The sequence below is a fragment of the Anomaloglossus baeobatrachus genome, chromosome 3 (genome assembly GCF_048569485.1).
Source record: "Anomaloglossus baeobatrachus isolate aAnoBae1 chromosome 3, aAnoBae1.hap1, whole genome shotgun sequence".
NCBI lineage: Eukaryota > Metazoa > Chordata > Amphibia > Anura > Aromobatidae > Anomaloglossus > Anomaloglossus baeobatrachus.
The window spans coordinates 42,294,157-42,319,093 of record NC_134355.1 but is presented as its reverse complement, the minus strand read 5'-3'; the positions used below and the strand labels follow the sequence as shown (position 1 = coordinate 42,319,093).

Below are 24,937 nucleotides of genomic sequence, written 5' to 3'. Positions count from 1 at the left end.
TGTACCTGTATATACATGTATGTGTATAATGCTGTATGTGTGTGTGTGTGTAATGCCGTGCTGTACATGTGTATAATGCTGTACCTGTATATATGTGTATAATGCCGTACCTGTATATATGTGTATTGCCATGCTGTACCATATGGGTATAATGCTGTACCTGTATATATGTGTATAATGCCGTATGTGTGTGTGTAATGCCGTTGCTGTACATATGTGTACAGGAAATGCCGTGCTGTATATGTGTGCGTGCAATACTTTGCTGTATGTATGTGTATAATGTTGTGCTGTATATATGTGTATAATGCCATACCTGTATGTGTGTAATGCCATGCTGTATATATGTAATACCGTACCTGTAAATATGTGTATAATGCTGTACCTGTATGTATGTGTGTAATGCTGTACCTGTATGTATGTGTGTAATGCTGTACCTGTATGTATGTGTATAGTGTACCTGTATGTATGTGTGTAATGCTGTACCTGTATGTATGTGTGTAATGCTGTACCTGTATGTATGTGTGTAATGCCGTACCTGTATATATGTGTATAATGCTGTACCTGTATATATGTGTATAATGCTGTACCTGTATATATGTGTATAATGCCGTACCTGTATGTATGTGTATAGTGCACCTGTATATATGTGTATAATGCTGTACCTGTATATATGTGTATAATGCTGTACCTGTATGTATGTGTATAGTGCACCTGTATGTATGTATATAATGCTGTACCTGTATATATGTGTATAATGCCGTACCTGTATGTATGTGTATAGTGCACCTGTATGTATGTATATAATGCTGTACCTGTATATATGTGTGTAATGCCATGCTGTATATATGTGTGTAATGCCGTACCTGTATGTATGTGTATAATGCCGTACCTGTATGTATGTGTATAATGCCGTACCTGTATATATGTGTATAATGCCGTACCTGTATGTATGTGTATAATGCCGTACCTGTATATATGTGTATAATGCCGTACCTGTATGTATGTGTATAATGCCATGCTGTATATATGTGTGTAATGCCGTACCTGTATGTATGTGTATAATGCGTACCTGTATATATGTGTATAATGCTGTACCTGTATATATGTGTATAATGCGTACCTGTATATATGTGTATAATGCTGTACCTGTATATATGTGTATAATGCGTACCTGTATATATGTGTATAATGCGTACCTGTATATATGTGTATAATGCGTACCTGTATGTATGTGTATAATGCCGTACCTGTATGTATGTGTATAATGCTGTACCTGTATATATGTGTATAATGCTGTACCTGTATGTATGTGTATAATGCTGTACCTGTATATATGTGTATAATGCTGTACCTGTATGTATGTGTATAATGCTGTACCTGTATATATGTGTATAATGCCGTACCTGTATATATGTGTATAATGCCGTACCTGTATATATGTGTATAATGCCGTACCTGTATGTATGTGTATAATGCCGTACCTGTATGTATGTGTATAATGCCGTACCTGTATGTATGTGTATAATGCCGTACCTGTATGTATGTGTATAATGCCGTACCTGTATGTATGTGTATAATGCTGTACCTGTATATATGTGTATAATGCTGTACCTGTATGTATGTGTATAATGCTGTACCTGTATATATGTGTATAATGCTGTACCTGTATATATGTGTATAATGCTGTACCTGTATGTATGTGTATAATGCTGTACCTGTATGTATGTGTATAATGCCGTACCTGTATGTATGTGTATAATGCCGTACCTGTATGTATGTGTATAATGCCGTACCTGTATGTATGTGTATAATGCTGTACCTGTATATATGTGTATAATGCTGTACCTGTATGTATGTGTATAATGCTGTACCTGTTTGTATGTGTATAATGCCGTACCTGTATGTATGTGTATAATGCTGTACCTGTATATATGTGTATAATGCCGTACCTGTATGTATGTGTATAATGCTGTACCTGTATATATGTGTATAATGCTGTACCTGTATGTATGTGTATAATGCTGTACCTGTATATATGTGTATAATGCTGTACCTGTATGTATGTGTATAATGCTGTACCTGTATGTATGTGTATAATGCCGTATGTGTATATGCTCAAGTCCCCCATTGACTTCAATTATACTAGGTAAACGAGTCGCGCCCACCCGAGCTTCCAGCTACTTGTTACTGGTACCGAGCACCTGAGCATGGTAGTGCTCGCTCATCACTACGGTATTTGTCATGTCCCCTAGGAGCTGCACAGGACGCACATTATATATGTCTGCCTCAAGAGCTGCATGATTCTACTGGTGCAGTCACTGTGTACATACAGTACATTACTTTAGTTATCCTCTACTAAACCTGAGTCACGTCCTGTATTATACCCCAGAGCTGCACTCACTGTTTTGCTGGTGCAGTCACTGTGAACATACATTACATTACTTATCCTGTATTATACTCCAGAGCTGCATTCACTATTCTGCTGGTGCAGTCACTGTGTACATACATTACATTACTTACCCTGTACAGATCCTGAGTTACCTCCTGTATTATACTCCAGAGCTGCACTCACTATTCTGCTGGTGCAGTCACTGTGTACATACATTACATTACTGATCCTGAGTTACCTCCTGTATTATACTCCAGAGCTGCACTCACTATTCTGCTGGTGCAGTCACTGTGTACATATATTACATTACTGATCCTGAGTTCCTCCTGTATTATACTCCAGAGCTGCACTCACTATTCTGCTGGTGCAGTCACTGTGTACATATATTACATTACTGATCCTGAGTTACCTCCTGTATTATACTCCAGAGCTGCACTCACTATTCTGCTGGTGCAGTCACTGTGTACATATATTACATTACTGATCCTGAGTTACCTCCTGTATTATACTCCAGAGCTGCACTCACTATTCTGCTGGTGCAGTCACTGTGTACATACATTACATTACTGATCCTGAGTTACCTCCTGTATTATACTCCAGAGCTGCACTCACTATTCTGCTGGTGCAGTCACTGTGTACATATATTACATTACTGATCCTGAGTTACCTCCTGTATTATACTCCAGAGCTGCACTCACTATTCTGCTGGTGCAGTCACTGTGTACATACATTACATTACTGATCCTGAGTTACCTCCTGTATTATACTCCAGAGCTGCACTCACTATTCTGCTGGTGCAGTCACTGTGTACATACATTACATTACTGATCCTGAGTTATCTCCTGTATTATACTCCAGAGCTGCACTCACTATTCTGCTGGTGCAGTCACTGTGTACATACATTACATTACTGATCCTGAGTTACCTCCTGTATTATACTCCAGAGCTGCACTCACTATTCTGCTGGTGCAGTCACTATGTACATACATTACATTACTGATCCTGAGTTACCTCCTGTATTATACTCCAGAGCTGCACTCACTATTCTGCTGGTGCAGTCTGGAATGTGATAGCTTTTTCATTTGCACCCTCCTATTTGGCGTCCTGGGATGTTTGTCATCAATGATTCTTTTTCTTCTTGTGTAATTGATCTCAGAGCTATCATTTCCATTCCCCGGCGCAGTATGGAGTGGCTGCTGAATGCACGATGCTGCTCTAGAATCTCAAGAATATCATCACTTTCCGGCATCGGATGCCCCTTCCTCTGCTTTTTGCACACATATATGAGGATCCTATTGTCTCCCGCCCCTGGGGTCCGATGTTACCGCATACACTGTGTTATGCTTCATACCTTGGGTCCATTTCTTCCTAGCTTTAAGGAGCACTTAGCAACTTAATGAAATAGCCAATATCTTGTAATTATGGGAATTGCTGGTATTAGCTCCGGAAGGTTCCTAAAATAGCACAGAGCGATGTGCGGGGAGTCAGACTCCCTGATGATATTATGTCGGCTGTACAGGTGAGCCCCGGGGAGCGGTATTATAGTGTCACACCCATAGCAATGCAGAGTGATCCTCATGACAAGGTCACCTTGGGGAGATGCTAAAGGGAACCTGACGGCTGGTGCACGGGCAGACAATGCCTATGTTATTGCAACTGTGTACATTTTACGAGAACCATAGAAGAGATCTCACTAGTCCAGCTCCTTCCCGCTCTTCAGATGATTGACATTTCTATCCCATATCATATCTTCCATGTACCCACCCTTCTTCAATTGATTGACAGGTCTCTCTCATATCATATCTTCCATGTACCCACCCTTCTTCAATTGATTGACAGGTCTCTCTCATATCATATCTTCCATGTTCCCGCCCTTCTTCAATTGATTGACAGGTCTCTCTCATATCATATCTTCCATGTACCCACCCTTCTTCAATTGATTGACAGGTCTCTCTCATATCATATCTTCCATGTACCCACCCTTCTTCAATTGATTGACAGGTCTCTCTCATATCATATCTTCCATGTACCCACCCTTCTTCAATTGATTGACAGGTCTCTCTCATATCATATCTTCCATGTTCCCGCCCTTCTTTAGTTGATTGACAGGTCTCTCCCATTTCATATCTTCCATGTTCATGCCCTTCTTCAATTGATGGACACATCTCTGCCATATCTTATCTTCCATGTTCCCATCCTTCTTCAGTTGATTGATATGATATGGGAGAGACCTGTCTCCCATGTTCCTGCCCTTCTTCAAATGATTGACAGGTCTCTCCCATATCATATCTGCCATGTTCCTGCCCTTCTTCAATTGATTGACAGGTCCATTTCATATCTTCCATTTTCCCGCCCTTCTTCAGTTGATTGACAGGTCTCTCTCATATCATATCTGCCATGTTCCCATCCTTCTTCAGTCGATTGACAGGTCTGTCCCATATCATGTCTGCCATGTTCCCGTCCTTCTTCAGTTGATTGACAGGTCTCTCCCATATCATATCTTCCATGTTCCCGCCATTCTTCAGATGATTGACAGGTCTCTCCCATATCATATCTTCCATGTGTGTGTATAGGGAGACCTGTCAATGATAAATGAAGTTCATTTGGGGCTCATCCTCTTGAGACCCCCATCAGTCTCCAAAACCATAGTTCCCTGTGTAGCTGGGAGTGTTAGTGCACAAGCCTGACTCACTTCACTGTCCCCTTCAGTCTCATTGAAGTCAATGGAGCGATCGCACATGCTCCATCCACACAGGGGACTTTGGGACCCACATTTTCATAATGAACCCCAGCGGTCAGACCCCCAGCAATTATATTTTCACATGTGTAGGTGATATATTATTTAGATGGAATCCCCCCTTTAAATGACCCTCAAAGGGGAAATCCCGTGGACGATATAGGGTTATTTTCCTTCAGACCCTGGTTTCGTTCGGGTTTGCGGTCCCCACAGTCCGTGCACAGCTGCCGGAGCAGATTTATTGAATCACATTAATATAGATTTTGACGAGAGAGAAAACTGTGAGACGCGTTTCGCTCTCCCTGCCGTGTGAGTCTGTGCGCTGCGGCCATCTTGTAACTGTGAAAATAGGAATCAGGCGTGATAATAACATAAGGCAAATTGCCGGAAATCATGGGGAGAAGATGGAAAATGTCAGCGGCCTTCTGGCTTCATTATATTTATTCTCCTTCATGAATTTCTATAACAATAGTCTTTGGACCCCTAGTCACATATACCAGGGCAATAAGAAAAAAAGGCGATGAGACCACCTCTATGTCTCTGGGGTCATTGGGCCATGGTGTCGGCCACCTTCACCTCTCCGCATTTTTAAAGTGGAGGTAAAGCTTTTGTTATTTGCCGGTATATCTTTGTTGGGGTTGAAGCTCTAGTTTTTGATGTGGAGCCTCCAATCCCCGGCAAAGATAAAGGGTAACATTAAAACTTCAGTATAAACATACAGTGTATGCAGTAGGCTCCTCAGCTCCCCCTACTGGTGGCTTTTGACTAGTGTAATTTTATGTAATTATAGGTCAAACGTCATGGCGGCATTAGTCTCTGTTCAGACTGCAGATTCTGACACTCTGCCCAATGGTTTCTCTGATGTCTGGGATCAACACAGGCAGACTCGGGCGTTGACCTGCTGTGTGCTGATTCATAGGCCGGCTAGCAAGAGTTAATCTCTGCTAGTCTTCTTGCTTCTTTGATCACATGTTTGGGGAGACCTATCACATCTGCTCCTCCTATTTATGCTTGTGGAAACCTTCCACCCATGCCAGCTATAGTTTTTTATATTTTGGTTTGTGGGGGAGACCTATCACATCTGCTCCCCTCCTATTTATGCTGGTGGAAACCTTCCACCCATGCCAGCTATAGTTTTTTATATTTTGGTTTGTGGGGGAGACCTATCACATCTGCACCCCTCCTATTTATTCTGGTGGAAACCTTCCACCCATGCCAGCTATAGTTTTTTTATATGTTGGTCTGTGAGGAGACCTATCACATCTGCACCCCTCCTATTTATTCTGGTGGAAACCTTCCACCCATGCCAGCTATAGTTTATTCTATGTTGGTCTGTGAGGTGTGGTGTCCCAGACTCTCTGGTGAAAGTTGTGCTCTTTACTTAGTGTGGTTATGGAGTTTACCCCTGTTTGGTACTTCCTTCTTGCTCTTGTTTTTCCTCCTGAACCTCTTATTGTCTTTACCTTTGTGTGTGCTTGCTGTGTGACAGAGTTTTGGTTTTCCCTTGTCTGTCTTTATCTGTGGGTTTCTACACACTTCTCTCCCGTCCCTCCCTGGGGGGAGGTAGAATCAAATCAGGACTGGTCAGGAGCAGGGCCAGGAAGGAGACCCTAGCCTCTCCACCATCAGGAGTATCCCTGAGATTAGGGATAGCATAGGGCCCCATAGCTTGCAGGACAGTCCCGGTTACCTGCTATCCCATAGTCTTTGGAACAAATGCAGGAGATTTGGAACTACGGAACCGAAAGATTGGCCTTTAAAGTGATTTTCCACTACTGGACTTTCCCCTTTTTAACCCACATAAAATATAAAACCACACATTACCTCCCGGTGACTGCTGCAGCCAATCATCTGATCAGCTGCAGCTTTCATCATTCTATCAGGGATTATTTCTCAGGAGAAAAAATTGACATTGCAGGAGCGTCATCAGTGCGGAAGGTAAGTATGTGTGAACTGTAGAGGTTAATAATGGTAAAGTGGAGGATTAGCCCCATTACATGACAGTGGGGCTAATCCTTGTGGAAGTGCAGCGCTGCAGATTCGCTATAAACCCGCTGACACTCAGATTTCTGCTGCGGAAAATACACATTAGTGATGGGGAGAGTCGTCCTCTAATAAAGATCCATAAAACCTCTATTTTTCGTGTTATTTGGGCCGTGTCTTATGATCACCGGCTGAAGGGGACAGATTCTACAGGCCCGGCAGTCAGCGAGCGGAGCTTTGCTCCTGGTACTTCCACTTTTCGGTTTCTTTCTATTATTGTTCCTGAGATTTCTTATTATTGGGCCTCTAAAACAATCAAACATGTCCCCGAGGAGGTAAATCCGGCCCTTAGGGTACCTTCACACTTAGCGATGCAGCAGCGATCCGACCAGCGATCTGACCTGGTCAGGATCGCTGCTGCATCGCTACATGGTCGCTGGTGAGCTGTCAAACAGGCAGATCTCACCAGCGACCAGTGAACAGCCCCCAGCCAGCAGCGACGCTGCGCTTGCACGGAGCCGGCGTCTGGAAGCTGCGGACACTGGTAACTAAGGTAAACATCGGGTATGGTTACCCGACGTTTACATTAGTTACCAGCGCACACCGCTTAGCTGTGTGTGCAGGGAGCAGGAGCCGCGCACACTGAGCGCTGGCTCCTTGCTCTCCTAGCTACAGTACACATCGGGTTAATTAACCCGATGTGTACAGCAGCTACATGTGCAGAGAGCCGGAGCCGCGCACACTGCTTAGCGCTGGCTCCTTGCTCTCCTAGCTACAGTACACATCGGGTTAATTAACCCGATGTGTACAGCAGCTACATGTGCAGAGAGCAGGGAACCGCGCACACTGCTTAGCGCTGGCTCCTTGCTCTCCTAGCTGCTGTACACATCGGGTTAATTAACCCGATGTGTAATGCAGCTACATGTGCAGAGAGCCGGAGCCGGCAGCACAGGCAGCGTGAGAGCTGCGGAGGCTGGTAACTAAGGTAAATATCGGGTAACCACCTTGGTTACCCGATGTTTATCTTGGTTACAGCTTACCGCAGCTGCCAGACGCCGGCTCCTGCTCCCTGCTCGCTTCATTTGTCGCTCTCTCGCTGTCACACACAGCGATCTGTGTGTCACAGCAGGAGAGCGCCTTTGAAGAAAACGAACCAGGGCTGTGTGTAACGAGCAGCGATCTCGCAGCAGGGGCCAGATCGCTGCTCATTGTCACACACAGCGAGATCGCTAATGAGGTCACTGCTGCGTCACAAAAAGCGTGACTCAGCAGCGATCTCGGCAGTGAGCTCGCTGTGTGTGAAGCACCCCTTACAGTGCAGCGTTATTTACCTGCCCTGCTGTATGGCACTGTTGTGTGGAACTGTAGGATGGATTTATATATGCTATTACATAGTATACGTGATGGTACTGTTTGTGGACAGTATAGATAGCGGTATTATTCATGCATATGGTGGTATTTTTTGTGTATTGTACATATGGTGGCATTATTTATGCATGGTACATATGGCAGTATTATTTGTGCATGGTACCTATGACGATATTATTTGTGCATGGTACATATGGCGGTATTATTTGTGCATGGTACATATGGCGGTATTATTTGTGCATGGGTATGCTATATATGGTGGAATTTCTGCAGGGTGTACTCTATATGGGGGTATTATTTATGCAAGGTATACTACATATAGTTGTATTATTTGTGCAGATTATACTATATATGGTGCTATTATTTCTGCAGGTTATACTATATATGGTGGTATTATCTCTGCAGGGTATACTATATATGGTGGTATTATCTCTGCAGGGTATACTATATATGGTGGTATTATTTATTCAGGGTATATTATATATGGTGGTATTATTTCTGCAGGGATACTATATATGGTGGTATTATTTCTGCAGGGTATACTATATATGGTGGTATTATTTATGCAGGGTATACTATATATGGTGGTATTATTTATGCAAGGTATACTATATATGGTGGTATTATTTCTGCAGGGTATACTATATATAGTGGTATATATGCTGGTATTATTTCTACAGTGTATACTATATATGGTGGTATTATTTATGCAGGGTATACTATATATGGTGGTACTATTTATGCAGGGTATACTATATATGGTGGTATTATTTCTGCAGGGTATACTATATATGGTGGTATTATTTATGCAAGGTATATTATATATGGTGGTATTATTTCTGCAGGGTATATTATATATGGTGGTATATACAGTTAGGTCCGGAAATATTTGGACAGTGACACAATTTTCGCGAGTTGGGCTCTGCATGCCATCACATTGGATTTGAAATGAAATCTCTACAACAGAATTCAAGTGCAGATTGTAACGTTTAATTTGAAGGTTTGAAAAAAAATATCTGATAGAAATTGTAGGAATTGTCACATTTCTTTACAAACACTCCACATTTTAGGAGGTCAAAAGTAATTGGACAAATAAACCAAACCCAAACAAAATATTTTTATTTTCAATATTTAGTTGCGAATCCTTTGGAGGCAATCACTGCCTTAAGTCTGGAACCCATGGACATCACCAAACGCTGGGTTTCCTCCTTCTTAATGCTTTGCCAGGCCTTTACAGCCGCAGCCTTCAGGTCTTGCTTGTTTGTGGGTCTTTCCGTCTTAAGTCTGGATTTGAGCAAGTGAAATGCATGCTCAATTGGGTTAAGATCTGGTGATTGACTTGGCCATTGCAGAATGTTCCACTTTTTTGCACTCATGAACTCCTGGGTAGCTTTGGCTGTATGCTTGGGGCCATTGTCCATCTGTACTATGAAGCGCCGTCCGATCAACTTTGCGGCATTGTGCTGAATCTGGGCTGAAAGTATATCCCGGTACACTTCAGAATTCATCCGGCTACTCTTGTCTGCTGTTATGTCATCAATAAACACAAGTGACCCAGTGCCATTGAAAGCCATGCATGCCCATGCCATCACGTTGCCTCCACCATGTTTTACAGAGGCTGTGGTGTGCCTTGGATCATGTGCCGTTCCCTTTCTTCTCCAAACTTTTTTCTTCCCATCATTCTGGTACAGGTTGATCTTTGTCTCATCTGTCCATAGAATACTTTTCCAGAACTGAGCTGGCTTCATGAGGTGTTTTTCAACAAATTTAACTCTGGCCTGTCTATTTTTGGAATTGATGAATGGTTTGCATCTAGATGTGAACCCTTTGTATTTACTTTCATGGAGTCTTCTCTTTACTGTTGACTTAGAGACAGATACACCTACTTCACTGAGAGTGTTCTGGACTTCAGTTGATGTTGTGAACGGGTTCTTCTTCACCAAAGAAAGTATGCGGCGATCATCCACCACTGTTGTCATCCGTGGACGCCCAGGCCTTTTTGAGTTCCCAAGCTCACCAGTCAATTCCTTTTTTCTCAGAATGTACCCGACTGTTGATTTTGCTACTCCAAGCATGTCTGCTATCTTTCTGATGGATTTTTTCTTTTTTTTCAGCCTCAGGATGTTCTGCTTCACCTCAATTGAGAGTTCCTTAGACCGCATGTTGTCTGGTCACAGCAACAACTTCCAAATGCAAAACCACACACCTGTAATCAACCCCAGACCTTTTAACTACTTCATTGATTACAGGTTAATGAGGGAGACGCCTTCAGAGTTAATTGCAGCCCTTAGAGTCCCTTGTCCAATTACTTTTGGTCCCTTGAAAAAGAGGAGGCTATGCATTACAGAGCTATGATTCCTAAACCCTTTCTCCGATTTGGATGTGAAAACTCTCATATTGCAGCTGGGAGTGTGCACTTTCAGCCCATATTATATATATAATTGTATTTCTGAACATGTTTTTGTAAACAGCTAAAATAACAAAACTTGTGTCACTGTCCAAATATTTCTGGACCTAACTGTATGCTGGTATTATTTCTGCAGGGTATACTATATATGGTGGTACTATTTATGCACGGCATACTATATATGGTGGTTTTATTTCTGCAGTGTATACTATATATGGTGGTATTATTTCTGCAGGGTATACTATATATTGTATGGTGGTATTTCTGCAGTGTATACTATATATGGTGGTATTTTTTGTGCAGTGTATACTAATATATGGTGCTATTATTTATTCAAGGTATACTATATATGGTGGTATTATTTATGCAAGGTATACTATATATGGTGGTATTATTTCAGCAGGGTATACTATATATGGTGGTATATATGCTGGTATTATTTCTACAGGGTATACTATATATGCTGGTATTATTTTTGCAGGGTATGCTATATATGGTGGTATTATTTATGCAGGGTATGCTATATATGGTGGTATTATTTCTGCAGGGTATGCTATATATGGTGGTATTATTTCTGCAGGGTATGCTATATATGGTGGTATTATTTCTGCAGGGTATGCTATATATGGTGGTATTATTTCTGCAGGGTATACTATATATGGTGGTATATATGCTGATATTATTTCTACAGGGTATACTATATATGCTGGTATCATGTGCACTTGATTTATATGATGGTATTATATTCATGCAGTATAGATGTGTATATTATTTGTGCACTGTATGGAAGGTTATTTATGTAACTGATAATACATTAGAACTAAGCCAGCTATTTCCTAGTAACAGATGTTCAGAGGTTTGTGGAATTGATCTGCATTTGTGTGAGTCCATTTATTTGGTGAATTATTTGGATACAAGGACTAAATCTTCTTCTTTTTCAGCATAGGTCTTGTCTATGAAAGGCTTCTCCAGGAGTGGCGGGGTTAATAGCGGTCTTCCTATTTCAGTAACAATGGCCTTATTTTTGGAAGACTGTAGTCTTCTGTCTTATTTAGTTACAGTCATTGCCTTGAAATTCTTTTTTTCTTTTTGGTTTGTCTTGTTTGCTACAAGGAGGGATTTCTTTACTCGATCTTTCCTGTCTCCCCGCGTAATAATTGTTAGAATCTTAAACATTCTAATCGTTATATTCCGTATTATATAATATTCCTGTATTTTTCGAGGCATTCTTACCATAAATCACCGTATTAGTAGGAGCGATTCATCCAGGCAGGAGAATATTGCAGAATCCCCCATCACTAATCTTCAGGTGCAGAAATAAAATCAGAGAGCGATGGTGAAAGCCGGGGAGATGTCTCGATGAACTGATGTCCTTAGATTCTTAAAGGGATTTTCCAAGACTATAAAAAAAACAAAAAAAAAGATTATTTTATACTAAAAACGGTGCCGTAGACTGTGTCTAGTTCTTTACTAGTTTATTAGAATGAACTGCAATACCAGGCACAGCCTGTGGACGGAGGAGGCGCTGTTCTGGAAATATTAAAGCAGATCTGTTTTCTAATGCTTTTTAATATGTTTCAAAGGATTTTTTTGGGTAATAGATATAGTGTAAAAAAGGGGGTTGGAACTTCATTATCTTTCTATGGAGTTATAATGAGCCCTTCCTTTACCTGCATGTGTTAAATTGTCAAAAATTTGGATAGAGCCTGCAGAAGGGGAACACGGCAGGGTGTAAGGGGCAGAAATAGTTATTCCTTATATATACATTAAGACTAATGATGGGCAAAGTTTGGGGTCCGTACCGGATACCTACTGTCTGTGCACAGACTCTGTATAAGGACTTCTCAGGGAAATCCATATAGCTGTTCAGGTTCGGCCACCCAGATAATGCTATAAATGTAAATAAAAAAGGATAAATAAAGAATAAATGCTATACTTACCAAACTTCCCCACAGTTGTCACACTGCTTCCAGGTCCGCTCATTAACCCTCATACATATTCACTGTTTTCCCCCCTACCAGCTGTCCCGGCACCTCTGATTGGTTACTGTCAGATCGCGCCCCCACTCTTGTGTGGCAGTGTCTGTGATTGGTTCAAATCACACATGCTGTCTGCGTCCCTATAGTAGCGTAAAAATAAATAAGAAAAATTGGTGTAGGGTGCCCCAATGCAGATAAAGCTTACAGCTACAGGCTGCAGCCCCCAGCCGTGTGCTTATCTAGGCTGTGTATCACAATAAGAGAGACTCTGTGCGGGTTTTCTAAAAAATTATTTAAATACATAAAAAAGAAAAGGCGTGCGGTCCACCCAGTTTTTATACCCAGCCAAGATAAAGCCGACAGCTGGGGGATGGTTCTCAGACTGAGTAGAGCCATGGTTATTGGGCCCCCCCAAGATAAGCCAGGTAAAGTGTCAGTATTGTTGCAGCTAATGGATGTGAGAATTCCGTGCTGCTGCAAGCTGCTATATTTAGGCTGGGGAACCCAATAACCATGGGCCTCCCCAGCCTGAGAATACCATCCCCCCAGCTGTCGGCTTTATCATGGTTGGGTATCAAAATTTTACTTTTTTATGTAATGTTTTTTTTTTTTTAAAAGAAATTTCTTATAACATTTGGAGCCTACAGGTATGCCATTCATAAGTCTAGGGAAGATGTAATAATAATGGCCTTATTGTGTTTTCTAAAAGCAATGATTAATACATTTAATATTCAGGAAACTAATAGAAAGTAATTCAGTTGATAATATAATAGAGTTTATATGATTTATTAATATACAATTAATATATACACTGTAACAAGAATAGATATTTTTTCACTGTTTTATCGTATTGTTTTCCTGTTTTGTAGGTTTCCTGGATGTGACTGTTGTCTCCGTGCCTTCCTCATGTGTTGTGGATAAGTTCTAGGAATTAGAAAATGGACATTATACTCCTCGGGATATTTTAATCCTTCCATCCTTGGTGACTGGAATATTCTCTCACCATGACGGGCTCTAGTTCCACCTTTCTCCGGGCTCACAGTAAGCATTGCCACCACCAGAATGCGGGGACAAAGACTAGTAAGCCCATCCGTTCTCGGAGCCTGCACGACCGTCCTCTGGCCTCTTCTCTTACACCAGCCCCAGCCAGCGCCTCTGGGAACAGCTCGGGGGGCTTCTCGGAAGAAGAGGACAAAGAGGTGGGGGCGCTCTTCTACGTCAATAAGAGCGGATTCCCCATTGACAGTCAGACCTGGGAAAGAATGTGGACTCACGTCGCCAAAGTCCACCCTGAAGGGAAGGATATGGTGGACAAGATACGAAACGCAACTCTGCTTCCCAAGGTGAGGCGCACTCCATGGCTTTTATGTGTTTCCACAGTGGTCATCACGCACCGTTACAGGAGTTTTACTAATGGTAAATCTGTCCAAATGTCTACATGTGGCTTTCATGCCCATGGAAAATTTGCCCAAATGTCCTCATGTGGCTTTCGTGCCCATGGCAAGTCTGCCCAAATGTCCTCATGTGCCTTTCGTGCCCATGGCAAGTCTGCCCAAATGTCCTCATGTGCCTTTCGTGCCCATGGAAAATCTGCCCAAATGTCCTCATGTGGCTTTCGTGCCCATGGAAAATCTGCTCAAATGTTTTCATGTGTCTTTTGTGCCCTTGGAAAATATGCCCAAATGTCTTCATGTGGCTTTTGTGCCCATGGCAAGTCTGCCCAAATGTCCTCATGTGGCTTTTGTGCCCATGGAAAATCTGCCTAAATGTCTTTATGTGGCTTTCGTGCCCATGGCAAGTCTGCCCACATGTCCTCATGTGGCTTTTGTGAGAATGGCAAATCTGCCCAAATGTCCTCATGTGGCTTTCGTGCCCATGGCAAATCTGCCCAAATGTCCTCATGTGGCTTTCGTGCCCATGGAAAGTCTGCCCAAATGTCCTCATGTGGCTTTCGTGCCCATGGAAAGTCTGCCCAAATGTCCTCATGTGGCTTTCGGGCCCATGGCAAGTCTGCCCAAATGTCTTCATGTGGCTTTCGCGCCCATGGCAAGTCTGCCCAAATGTCTTCATGTGGCTTTTGTGCCCATGACGAATCTGCCCAAATGTCTTCATGTGGCTTTCGTGGCCATAGCTTAAGACAAATGGTGCACTTCAGAGCCAGTTTCTCTCGATCGATGGGGGAATGACTGATAAGACCCTCTGTGATCAGTAAGTTATCACTTATCCCTTGGAGACACCATTCTGTTGGAGGTATACAAAGCCTCAATTGTATGGCAAAAAAAACCCCCATAGTGGGAACTTAGCCTAAAAGAGCAGCTTTTTGGGGGGTAGAGTCTTAAGGTGGCCATACACATTAGATTAAGCCAGTCCAAAATAGATACAAAGAGCAAAGGTTCAGCTCACCATATGGAGAAATCCCAGTAAGAGAAGTTCTGGACAGTGCTCAGTTGGAAAAAGCCTAGTAGTCAATCAAAAAAAGAGTGGATGTATCCGGCAGCAAAGAAACCTCCATGGAAAGAGGCTAGTAGGCGATCAAAAAAGTGTGGCTGTATCCGGCAGCAAAGAAACCTCCATTGAAGGAGGCTTGTAGTCGATCAAAAAAGTGTGGATGTGTCCGGCAGCAAAGAAACCTCCATGGAAAGAGGCTAGTAGTCGATCAAAAAAGTGTGGCTGTATCCGGCAGCAAAGAAACCTCCATGGAAGAAGGCTAGTAGTCGATCAAAAAAAGTGTGGATGTATCCGGCAGCAAGGAAACCTCCATGGAAAGAGGCTAGAAGTCGATCAAAAAAGTGTGGATGTGTCCGGCAGCAAAGAAACCTCCATGGAAAGAGGCTAGTAGTCGATCAAAAAAGTGTGGCTGTATCCGGCAGCAAAGAAACCTCCATGGAAAGAGGCTAGTAGTCAATCAAAAAAGTGTGGATGTGTCCGGCAGCAAAGAAACCTCCATCAGTGCATAAAATTATCCAAAATTTTATTTTCAAACAATTAAAAAACATGGAAAATCCATGGAAAATAGTCCTGTAGGAATTAAAGATTTTGAATATGGAAGGTTCATAATCATAACAATGATTTTGCATGTTTTTTTATTGTTTGAAAATAATTTTTTAATGATTCTATGCACCTATGAATATTTCTTTGCTGCTGAATACATCTACCCTTTTTACATTAGTTAAGGTCTCCAGAATTGACCAATTTCGCCAGGAATGGAAAATCATGTAATGTGTATGTAATATTCAGCTAACATTCGTTGGATCAGACATCTTGAATTTCAGCATGCCCAATCCTTTGTTTTACTATTGAAAGCCCATGCATGCTCAGCTGAACGGTGTGGTTATTTTTATCAGTGTTACTTTTTTTTAATTTAACAAAATCTTTAGCCTAGAAGCGGCGGCGTCTGTGAGATCAGCACTTGTAGGTGCGGAGGAATTCATTATCACCAGAGCACAGGCATCAGCGCACAACTCCCACACCATCACTACCGTCCTACTACACGTCCCGCAGGAATTATCATCCAGATTTCCACAAATCCTATATAAAGTCTGAGCTAAATGTCAACTAAATGGGCAAAATGATGGCAATAATAAACCTGCTATGTGGTGCACACATCAGAACATTGTCTGCAGATATGGAAGTAATGTATACTGCCTACTCCTACCACAATTGAACCACCAAACAGTGCCCTAAGGACAGTGACCCAGACAAGGGAAGGGGCACTAAGACTGGCACCTGTATAGTTGAGACTGGGCCTGGCACTCATATAGGCGCCATTATTCCAGGCTCTGTGGCTGCCTTAAGCATAAGGTGCGAACAGCAGTATGGCCGACACAAATATAGGGGCCCTAGTGGTGGCATTGGAGCTTTGTTATGGAGGCACTGTGACCATTAGTGATGGGGCACTTTTGTTGACACTCTTATATGGGAGACTACGGGAACACACTTAACACTTGGCCCCTCACCCAATCCCCCCCCCCCCCCGGTGTATAACATCCGGCTGCTTGGGTAACCCTCCTCCGTTGTGTAACATCCAGCCCCACGTCCACTGTGTATAACATCCAGCCCCTCCCCCTCTGTGTATAACATCCAGCCCCACCCCTCACCCTCTGTGTATAACATCCAGCCCCACCCCTCGCCCTCTGTTTATAACATCCAGCCCCTCGTCCACTGTGTATAACATCCAGCCCCTCGTCCACTGTGTATAACATCCAGCCCCACGTCCACTGTGTATAACATCCAGCCCCTCGTCCACTGTGTATAACATCCAGCCCCTCGTCCACTGTGTATAACATCCAGCCCCTCGTCCACTGTGTATAACATCCAGCCCCTCGTCCACTGTGTATAACATCCAGCCCCTCGTCCACTGTGTATAACATCCAGCCCCACGTCCACTGTGTATAACATCCAGCCCCTCGTCCCCTGTGTATAACATCCAGCCCCTCGTTCCCAGTGGGACACTATGGGAACACACTTGAGGTCCAGACCCTTCCTTTCCTGGGTATAACACTTGTCCCCTCACCCCCCCCCGGTGTATAATATCTGACTCCTTGGGTACCAGCCCTTCTTGTATAACATCCGGCCCCTTGCCCCCGGTGTATAACATCCGGCCCCTCGCCCCCGGTGTATAACATCCGGCCCCTCGCCCCCGGTGTATAACATCCGGCCCCTCGCCCCCGGTGTATAACATCCGGCCCCTCGCCCCCGGTGTATAACATCCGGCCCCTCGCCCCCGGTGTATAACATCCGGCCCCTCGCCCCCGGTGTATAACATCCGGCCCCTCGCCCCCGGTGTATAACATCCGGCCCCTCGCCCCCGGTGTATAACATCCGGCCCCTCGCCCCCGGTGTATAACATCCGGCCCCTCGCCCCCGGTGTATAACATTCGGCCCCTCGCCCCCGGTGTATAACGTATGGCCCCTCACCCCCGGTGTATAACGTACGACCCCTCACCCCCCTGTGTATAATATCCGGCTTCTTGCTCTACTGTATAATATCCAGCCCTCCTTCCCCTGTGTATAACATCCGGCCCCTTGATCGCCCTTCCCCCGGTGTATAACCCCTTGCCATGCTGTCTGCCTTCATTCACATGGCAGATGATCGGTGATGCAGAGCTCACTTATACCAGTGCTGTCCTGTAATAGGAACCACCAGTGCACCAAGCACAGTGCCGAGCCATACATCACCAAGCACAATGCCGAGCCACACATCACCAAGCACAATGCCGAGCCGTACATCACCAAGCACAGTGCCGAGCCATACATCACCAAGCACAATGCCGAGCCATACATCACCAAGCACAATGCCGAGCCGTACATCACCAAGCACAATGCCGAGCCACACATCACCAAGCACAATGCCGAGCCATACATCACCAAGCACAGTGCCGAGCCATACATCACCAAGCACAATGCCGAGCCATACATCACCAAGCACAATGCCGAGCCGTACATCACCAAGCACAATGCAGAGCCGTACATCACCAAGCACAATGCCGAGCCGTACATCACCAAGCTCAATGCCGAGCCGTACATCACCAAGCACAATGCCGAGCCGTACATCACCAAGCACAATGCCGAGCCATACATCACCAAGCTCAATGCCGAGCCGTACATCACCAAGCACAGTGCCGAGCCGTACATCACCAAGCTCAATGCCGAGCCGTACATCACCAAGCACAATGCCGAGCCATACATCACCAAGCACAATGCCGAGCCGTACATCACCAAGCACAATGCCGAGCCGTACATCACCAAGCACAATGCCGAGCCGTACATCACCAAGCACAATGCCGAGCCGTACATCACCAAGCTCAATGCCGAGCCATACATCACCAAGCACAATGCCGAGCCGTACATCACCAAGCACAATGCCGAGCCATACATCACCAAACACAATGCCGAGCCACACATCACCAAGCACAATGCCGAGCCATACATCACCAAGCACAATGCCGAGCCGTACATCACCAAGCTCAATGCCGAGCCATACATCACCAAGCACAACGCCGAGCCATACATCACCAAGCACAATGCCGAGCCATACATCACCAAGCACAATGCCGAGCGTCCGATGGAGCGGTGTAAAGTCGCCACTACTGGACTCTGGAGGAGACGTGTTCTGTGCAGTGACGGATCACACTGCTCTATATGGCGTCTGATGGATGAGTTTGGGTTTGGTGATTGCCAGGAGAACGTTGCCCCCGATTGCACTGTGCCCCCTGTATAAGTGGCGGAGGAGAATAATGCTATGGGCTGTTATCAGGGGTTGGCATAGGGGTCCCACAGACGCCTCCACAATCTTGTAGCAATAGAGCTGGAGCTGTTATCTGCAGAAGGCCCGAATCCATATTAATGTCTATGGATGTAGGATGGGAGGTCAAAAAAGCTAGCGTAATGTGGAGGGGGCATCATAAGTCAGATAACCCTCGCATATTCAAAGCCAAGATACCGGACCCCTCAGCAGGAGAAGGAAAAGTCAGCGTGATCCTGCACATGGAATCACTCCGGATGTGTCACGTGTTACATTGTGGTCAGGATATGAAGTCAGCGCCCGCACAATGCGGCCTCCCGCGACCTCTCACACCTCATCCTGATCTTACTGAGAGCATTTATCCAGCCCATATGTGTCTATGCACACAATAGGGAAACAGGAAAATGTGCTCCTTCATTCTCAACTTTTCTAAAATCCAATATTAAAGGGAATCTGTTAGCAGATTTTTGCTATGTAATCTGAAGACAGCAGGAGATAGAGGCTGAAACACAGATATCAGCGAAGTGTCACATATCAAGCTGTGTGCTGATGTTTACTTACAATGATTATTTTATTACGAGGAGATTATCACTGCCAGGAGTACAGCTCATGTGCCTGCTAGAAAACGCCACCAGCTCTGATTAGCAGCTCACTGTCCATATACATTGTACACAAAGCTGGAGTGTGGGCAGGGTTAGCTTTCTGAGCTCTGCTATGTCTAAGAACTCTGATTATGTCTCATGTGCTGCACACAGTAAATAAAAGTGACACATCGCTGGAATCAGGGTCTCTGTCTCTACATTATGCTGCTCTCAGATTAGGTAGCAAAAACCTGCTGACAAATTCCTTCTAAAGTGTGCTTAGTAAACACTATTTTTGATCAAAGAACATAAAAGCCATCCCACCAGTGACAAGGTGTGTCTTAATCAGGACGGTCCTACACTCTCCAAGATATTTAAACCTTACCCTGTGTCAGAACCGACCTCAATGTGAATAAGGGCAGAATTGGACCAGGTTCTGACTATGGGCACTCAGCCCAGGGCGGTCCCTATTAGGCACACCTAATGGCTTTTACGCTATTTTAACCAAAAACTGCATTAACGAAGTACCTCATGTTATTGTCATGAGGACAATGGGGATAGCGGGAAACCAGGGACCCTAAGCTGACCCTCAGACTAGGGGGCCCTTAGCTATCGCTATTCTCGGAGATACCCTTAAATGTAGGGATGTCTGAGTCTCCTTCCTGGCCCTGCTCCTGACCAGCCCTGATTTTATACCCCCTCTCTTAGGGGGGTTGGGACAGGAGTGTGATGATTTAATGTACAGAAATAGACAGACAGGGGAAACCAAAACTCTGTCACACAGCACACACACAGAGGTATATGACTATAAGGGATTAGGAAGAAAACAAGAGCATGGAGGAAACAACAAGATGACGGGAGAACTCCATAACAACTCCAAGCCTAAAGCAAATCAGGGACACCACAACTCACAGATCAGCACAGTATAATCTATACATGGGTAGAAGATTTCCTCCAGTCTAAATGAGAGAGGAGCAGATGTGTTTGGCTTCCTTACCACATGTGATCAAAAAGCCTACTGAGCAGGATAGCAGAGGTTGACTCTTGCTAGCCTGTTTATGAATGAGCACACTGTTATCTGTGTGTCACGGGTGACAGTCAGTCCTGTGGTGTCCAGCTATAGAAGGTCACAGCGTTTGGCTGGACAAACTGCTCCCTGACCTATCATTACTGCTTGGTTTTCATCATTTTCCCTTTAGAACCCTGGGGCATAGTTCAGCGTGTCAGCTGCTGTTCATCAGCACTTTCCTTGTCACTTCCTATTACTCAGTGCTTGTGTTATTTAATACATTTTAATCAAGTCCTCAGTGCAAGCAGGTGGCTTGCATATATCAGGAGAATCTTGGTGGTTGTTACAGCTTCTCTCCCTGAGACAACTAGAGATAAGTTGCTTGTTATCCCTGTGTGTCCTTTAGTACCTAGTAGGGTTGACAAAGAGTGCATCCCATCTGCTTCCTACTTAGGGCCCAGCTCAGGGTCAGCCAAGGGTCAGGTATCCATCTCGGCGCATAGGTGTGGACCTTATCTAGGGTGGTGAGGGAACTCAGGGCCCAGCTGTAGGCTTGGTCAGGGGTCACCATCTCCCCCTACACTAGACACAGGGTTTCCCTTTCCTTTCCTGGATTGCTTTGTACTTCCTCGTACCTAGTGTAACACACACAGCAAGTTGACGCCCGAGTCTGCCTATGCTGATCAGAGAAACCATCGGACTGTGTCAGACTCTGCAATGTGAACACAGCCTGACGCCATGACAGTCTGCGAGTTTTGTGCAAAACTCCGTGTGCCAGTTATTTATATAAATGCACTATTGCTTTTTACTTATTTACTTACAGCAGGGTATATTCTTATTTTATTTTCATCTTGGGTTTTGTTACTCTTTAAATGGCAGATTTTTATTTTGTGGATCCATTTTAATAAATCTGTCTTAGTAAATAATGTAAATGATCTATAGATATGTGACAGCTAGTAGTTCTGGGAGCGAGAGGCCTACACCTGCCCCTCAGGCATGTCTTCATTTTTAAAATTAAAATGCCAGGCCACAGCCTGTGTGTTGCATGGACCGTACCTCCCTGCTCTTTTAAGGCCCTATGGGGAGGGGGGATATTGATGCTCCTGTAGTGCTGTTTGCCTGAAAGGTTTTTGAATGTCAAGACTCCAAGATGGGTCTCATAGTTGTGTCTTGTGGGTAGTGCCAGACTTCTGGGAGCAAGAGGCCTACACCGGTCACTCTCGCATGTCTTCATTTTTAAAGTTGAAATGCCGGGCCACACGGAATCAGCGCAGCAGACACATGAAATATTCAGACCCAGAGCCGCGGCATTCTCCTATCCAGCTCTTGTTTTTTTTTTGTTTTTGCTGTTTTGCTGTTTTGGGACGTTAAACTGATGCCAGCAGCTGCTGCGGAGGGTCACAACGACCCCCAACATCACAGTCTGGTTACTAAATGAAGCCCAGATTTAGCGATGGCTCTGACCATAAATCCTGCACCTGTCTGCCCTCCAACATACAAGCAGATGCCGAGGTGAGGGCTTAAAGGGGAACTCTTATCTGTAGTGGATTGAGACTTGAATGCATAAATTTATCCTCTCAGACACTTTTGGCATTTTCAGCGGAAATACCTGTGCTGGTGGGATATCACCTATTGTGAACACGAAGGTCACCTTTCTGCTGGGTGAGATGACCAGAAATTTGTTGATGTAGCATAGCTGGGTAGGTGAGGTAGCATAGCTCAGTGATGTAGAAGGGAAAAGTAGGTCTGATGATTTACTCTAGCAAAGAAGCAGAGCCAAGCAATGTAGCAGAATTGACTCATTTTAGATCAAAAGAACCCTTCGATGTAGCAGAATAGAGTGGAAAAGTACCGTAGTATAATAACCGTCCACCTAAATCTCATTTAGAATGCTACCTGAGTGGTCTTATATGAGCTAGGTGTCATGGGAATGATGGGTACCTGAGCAGAGGCACCTAGGCTGACCCTCAGACTGGGGACCCTGAGCAGTCCCTTATCTGAGAGGTACGCTCAATGGTAGCGAGGTCTGGACTGCCAGCGTGACCCTAACTACTGTCCATACCTTGGTCTAACACCCCCTCTCACCCACTCCTGGGGAGGGCCGGGACCAAAGTTACAAACCCTTCAAATAACGCAGACAGGGGAGAACCAAAACACCTATACACTGCAATCAGACACAGGGGAGAGACAATACGTGCACAGGAAGAAATAAGATACAGGGAGGAAATAAACTGACAACAGGGATCTTTCCACACCACACAAGATATCATTCAACTGATCACCAGAAACTGGATCACACGCTAAGACCGGAATCGCTGGAGCTTTTATTGGTGATGAAGAGCCAAATCCAACACCTTGTAAAAGGCGGCCGTGAGTGGTCATTACCAACCTGAGCTCCTAGCAGCAGTTCACTATCCAGCATGAATTAACTCCTGCTGGACTGATGACCAGTGAACATGAAACAGCCGACGTCCGGCTCTGTGTAATCAAGTAAGAGACATCAGGTTCAGGTTACTTTTCCGACTCTGCAGTGTGCACAGAGCTCCCAAAGAAATTGATGTAGAGACCCATTGTTTTGAGATTTGCTAAAAACTCGCCTAGTGTCATCTTGGCATCAGACGCTGTTCACACCACAGATTCTGACACTCCACACTATGGTTTCTCTGGTGCTTCTGAGTTACACAGCTAGGCTCGGGCATCGACCAGCTGTGTGCTCATTAATGGTTGGGCCAGCAAAGGTTTAATGTATGTGCGTACGCTACTGAAAATTTCTGCAACTAAAAATTGCACCTTGTGGCAGAAAAATGCACCAAAAACGACATGTTTTTTTTTTTTTTTAGCACGTTTTGGTGAGGTTTTTTTGGTGCATTGTTGTGCCATGTGGTTTTTTTAGCGTAGTCAATGGCTGGAATGGCTAAACCATGCAGAACAAAAATGCACCAAGAATTAACATGCTGCTTCATTTTTTTGCACCCAAAATTGCAAGGAAAAATGAAGCGACGTGTGCACAGCATTTCTGAATTCTCATAGACTTCGCTGGTAGAAGGATAGACACGCAGTTTTGGGCAACAAACTGCACCAAAAAACGTGTACAAAAAATGCAGCATGCGCACACAGCCTAAATCTCTGCTAGACTGCTGATTATCTCTGGGATCCCATGTTGGAAACCTATCACATTTGCACCCCACCTTTTTAAGATGGTGGGATCTGTCTTCCCATGCTGACTATAGCTTACTGCTGTGTGCTGATGCGTCCCAGTCCTGCTGGTGTTTATATTGTGTGGTGCTTTGTTGTTGTGGAGGTCTCTCATCGTCTTGTTGTTTTCTCCCTGCTCTTATTTTTCCCCTAAGAATCCTTATTGTCATACTTTTGTGTGAACATGCTGTGAGATAGAGGTTTGGTTTCCCCTGTCTGTCTCTGTCTCTGTTTGGTTTTTATCACATTCTTGTCCCATACCCCTCTACCCTGGAGTAGGTGGGAGGGAGGTATATATAAGATCAGGGCTGGTCTGGAGTAGGGCCAGGAAGGCGGCTCAAACATCTCCACCTTCAAGAGTATCTCTGAGATCAGGGATAGCCAGGGCCCTCGTAGCCTGAGGGCCATTCTAGGAGCCCTGGTCCCCGCTATACACCCGCGCCTGTGCAGCCACATCTCCATTCCTGACTGCTCACATTGGGGCCCCTCTTGCCAACAGTGGGCTCTGTATATATTTCACATTTATGCCATATCCTATTTATTGTAATTGTCATATTTTTGTATATGTACCAGTTCAGAAGGTAGAAGGCAGAAGTCTCACAAGAAATATGTATGCCTGAGTGCATACACATCCGTAATGTCTGTGCATCTTACTGCCTATCTGGTCTCCAGCCGTCCTGCCTATCTAGTCTCCAGCCGTCCTGCCTATCTAGTCTCCAGTAGTGTTGAGCGGACCCAGATCCGCAAAATCCGGATCCGCACGGTTTGAGAGCCCGATCCGAGTCCGAACCAGTCCCCGTGATTCGGGTTGCACGATCCGGATCCGTTTTTTTTTTCTCTCTCTCTCTCTCTCTCTCTCTCCATTGATTTACATGGACGCAGATTCCGGATCGGATCCGGACTTCCGCGGCAACCCGATCCGGATCCGCCGGACCCGGATTATAACCGATCCGCTAAACTCTAGTCTCCAGCCTTCCTGCCTGTCTAGTCGACAGCTATTCTGCCTGTCTAGTTTCCAGCCTTCCTGCCTATCTAGTCTCCAGCC

The 24,937-nt window shown here is 44.5% G+C and overlaps 1 protein-coding gene across 2 annotated transcripts in view; it reads left to right on the top strand.

Annotated features, from left to right (window-relative positions):
• VASH2 (vasohibin 2) overlaps nt 1-24,937 on the top strand; it is a 112,260-nt gene that overhangs the window by 16,087 nt on the left and 71,236 nt on the right. For both annotated transcript variants that reach the window (XM_075339148.1, XM_075339149.1), the window contains exon 2: nt 13,733-14,206. In XM_075339148.1, the coding sequence (XP_075195263.1) occupies nt 13,868-14,206 (339 nt within the window). In that variant the 5' untranslated portion in view covers nt 13,733-13,867. The remainder of the gene's footprint in view (nt 1-13,732; nt 14,207-24,937) is intronic.